The sequence below is a fragment of the Lucilia cuprina genome, chromosome 3 (assembly GCF_022045245.1).
Source record: "Lucilia cuprina isolate Lc7/37 chromosome 3, ASM2204524v1, whole genome shotgun sequence".
Lineage (NCBI taxonomy): Eukaryota > Metazoa > Arthropoda > Insecta > Diptera > Calliphoridae > Lucilia > Lucilia cuprina.
Genome location: NC_060951.1, coordinates 3,249,965 through 3,252,596, shown reverse-complemented (window position 1 = coordinate 3,252,596; position 2,632 = coordinate 3,249,965). Strand labels below are relative to the sequence as shown.

At 33.6% G+C, this 2,632-nt stretch overlaps 1 protein-coding gene across 1 annotated transcript; it reads left to right on the top strand.

The window, feature by feature from the left end:
- Positions 1-17: 17 nt before the first annotated feature.
- Positions 18-2,246, top strand: LOC111685688 (rap1 GTPase-activating protein 1-like). The gene is made up of 7 exons (XM_046945919.1): positions 18-25; positions 69-326; positions 393-504; positions 575-767; positions 857-1,065; positions 1,656-1,786; positions 1,866-2,246. The coding sequence occupies exons 1-7, from the start codon at positions 18-20 to the stop codon at positions 2,173-2,175; spliced, it is 1,221 nt and encodes a 406-aa protein (XP_046801875.1). The 3' UTR covers positions 2,176-2,246.
- The last annotated feature ends 386 nt before the right edge of the window (positions 2,247-2,632 follow it).

Sequence of the window (2,632 nt, the reverse complement as noted above, 5' to 3'; positions counted from 1 at the left end):
TTCGTTGGGTTTTGGTTATGTTGCTGTTCCCTTGTTGTTGTATTTTTATGCGAATATTTAAGTCTTAGGAAAAAGACGACGATCGAGGAACAATGGGAACAAAATGGCGCTTTCGAGTTGATCTCTGTGGAACAGGAAACGTATGAGAAATATTTCTTTGGCTGCGAACATTGGAATTACTTTACCAGCGATGAAGATTTGGGTCCGGTGATATTGTCCATTAAACAGGAGACCCTAAATGGACGTGATCAGTTTAGAATATTAGTGCGAGCCGGTTCCTATACAGTACATGGTCTAATACCCGCCTCTTGTGTATTTGCTGATAGGTATGTGTTTGTTATCCTTATATAGGATAAACAAAAGAATTTTTATTTATATTTTTGATATTTCAGATATAACCGCGAGGAAGTGGTTAGATCTTTGGGCAAAGAAGTTAATTTAAATCCTCCCCTGACATTGGGTCAATTGCCTGATACTCCTGAGGAGCTGCTGAAATTAGATCAAGTGGGTTTTTTTCTCTCTCTATTGCCTTTGAAAAATTTTCCTATATTTTCTCTTTATCTCTTTTTGAAAGGTTTTTATTAAATCTGAACTAAAAGTTGGTGTTATATATGTTAAAGAGGATCAATATACGGAAGAGCAAATTTTAGACAATAATGAAAATTCTCTGCTCTTCGATGAGTTCTTAACCCTTTTGGGAGATCGTGTACGATTAAAGGGTTTCGATAAATACAAAGGTGGCCTTGATACAGTACATGACTTGACCGGTTAGTATAAATACAATTAAAAGCTTTAAGAAAATAGCTTTAAGTTTAAAGCTTTTTTAACATGTTTCTATGTCTTTTTCCGTTTCTAGGTCTGTACTCTGTTTATACAAATTGGCGTAATATTGAGATAATGTTTCATGTCTCAACATTATTGCCTTACGAACGTCATGATCCTCAAAAGCTTCAACGGAAACGTCATATTGGCAATGATATTGTTTGTGTGGTGTTTCTGGAAGCCGATAATACCCGCTTTAGTCCTGCCTGCATAAAAAGTCATTTTCTGCATACGTTTATATTGGTAAGTACAAAACATTAAAGAAAGCTTTCCAAGCTTTCAAAACAAAATTGCAATATTTAATTAAAGTTTTCAAAGCATTAAAAGCATTCAATGTTTAGGCTTTTTTAGCCTTATTAAAAGTTTTTCCAAAAGCTTTCGTTAAAGTTTTTTAAACTGTTTGTAAAAGCTTCTGAGCTTTTGTGGAACGCCTTTTAACCATTTGTAAAAAGTATTCTGAGCTTTTATTTAATGCACTCTAAGCTTAAATTAAAAGATTACATAGCAAATAAACATTGTTAATATATTGTTAATATATTTCAAAGCTTTTTGTAAAAGCTTTATAAGCTTATTATGCTAAAAGTTTTCTAACCTTTTCTTAAAAACTTTTGAAAAAGATTTCTTAGTTTTTGTTATAAACATCAAAAGTTTTGCTAAAAGTAAAGCTTTTTTTAAAAGCATTTGATGAAAGCTTTAAAAACTAGAGCCGACAAACGTCTACAAATTGAGAAAATTTCATTTGTAAAGCTTTCTAAGCTTAAGAAGAAAAGCTCTACAAATTGAGTAAATTCATTAGAAAAGCTTAACAATTTTATTTCTATTTTTTCTCACAGGTGCGAGTCTCTGCCCGAATAAAACACAAACCTACCCGCTATGAAGTGTCAGTAGTGACACGAGACGAAGTGGGTGCCTACAAACCCTATTTGTGGGAACAATCGGTATTCGAAAAGGGACCCATGTTTAGGTAAGCCCCAAATTTTAACAGCTATAAAGTTAACGGAAATTTAAAATACCACTTCTATCTCATCATTTTCATTCAATAGAGAATGGCTTTTAACGAAAATTGTCAATGGCGAACGTGCCTCATATTCGGCACCAAAATTTGCCCGCATGCAGGAACGTACCCGCTCACAAATGCTCGAGGATTTGGTAATGAATTTATCAAATCATGCTGAGACTGGCCAAATACCAAAACCCTATCGACGCGGCTCATGGCGACCAATTGGTGAGGAAGAATATAGAAAAATGTTGCATGCAAGAGTTTTAGCCAATAATGCGCCAATCACACCTCTCTCGTCATCGATGGACGTTGATGTGTGCTGTGTGCTACTGTGTGTTAAGCATAGTATGTAGTTTCTTTTGGGAGTGAGACACACTTTTTTCGCTCTCTCTACTTCTTCTACTCTCTATAACTACTACTTTCGCTATTACATCTACTACTTTTTTTAGAGATTTTTTCATATTTACTTTATTAAACCCCCAACATAATTGGCAGCTTAGTAATTCCCTTTAAAATGATTCCAACGCTTAAGCAAAAAGAGTAAAAAAGCTTGTTTGTTATACATTAATCCTTAAGCACATTTTTCAGCTCGAAAATACACTGATAAAAAATTTTATAATTTATTTTTGTATACCCTACATCTACACGATATAATTCATTAATTCTATAAAGTTTATATAATCTAGCCTATAGTCTGTTGTATAGCGTAGACAATAGACTAGACTATAGACTAGACTATAGACTAGACTATAGACTAGACTATAGACTAGACTATAGACTAGACTATAGACTAGACTATAGACTAGACTA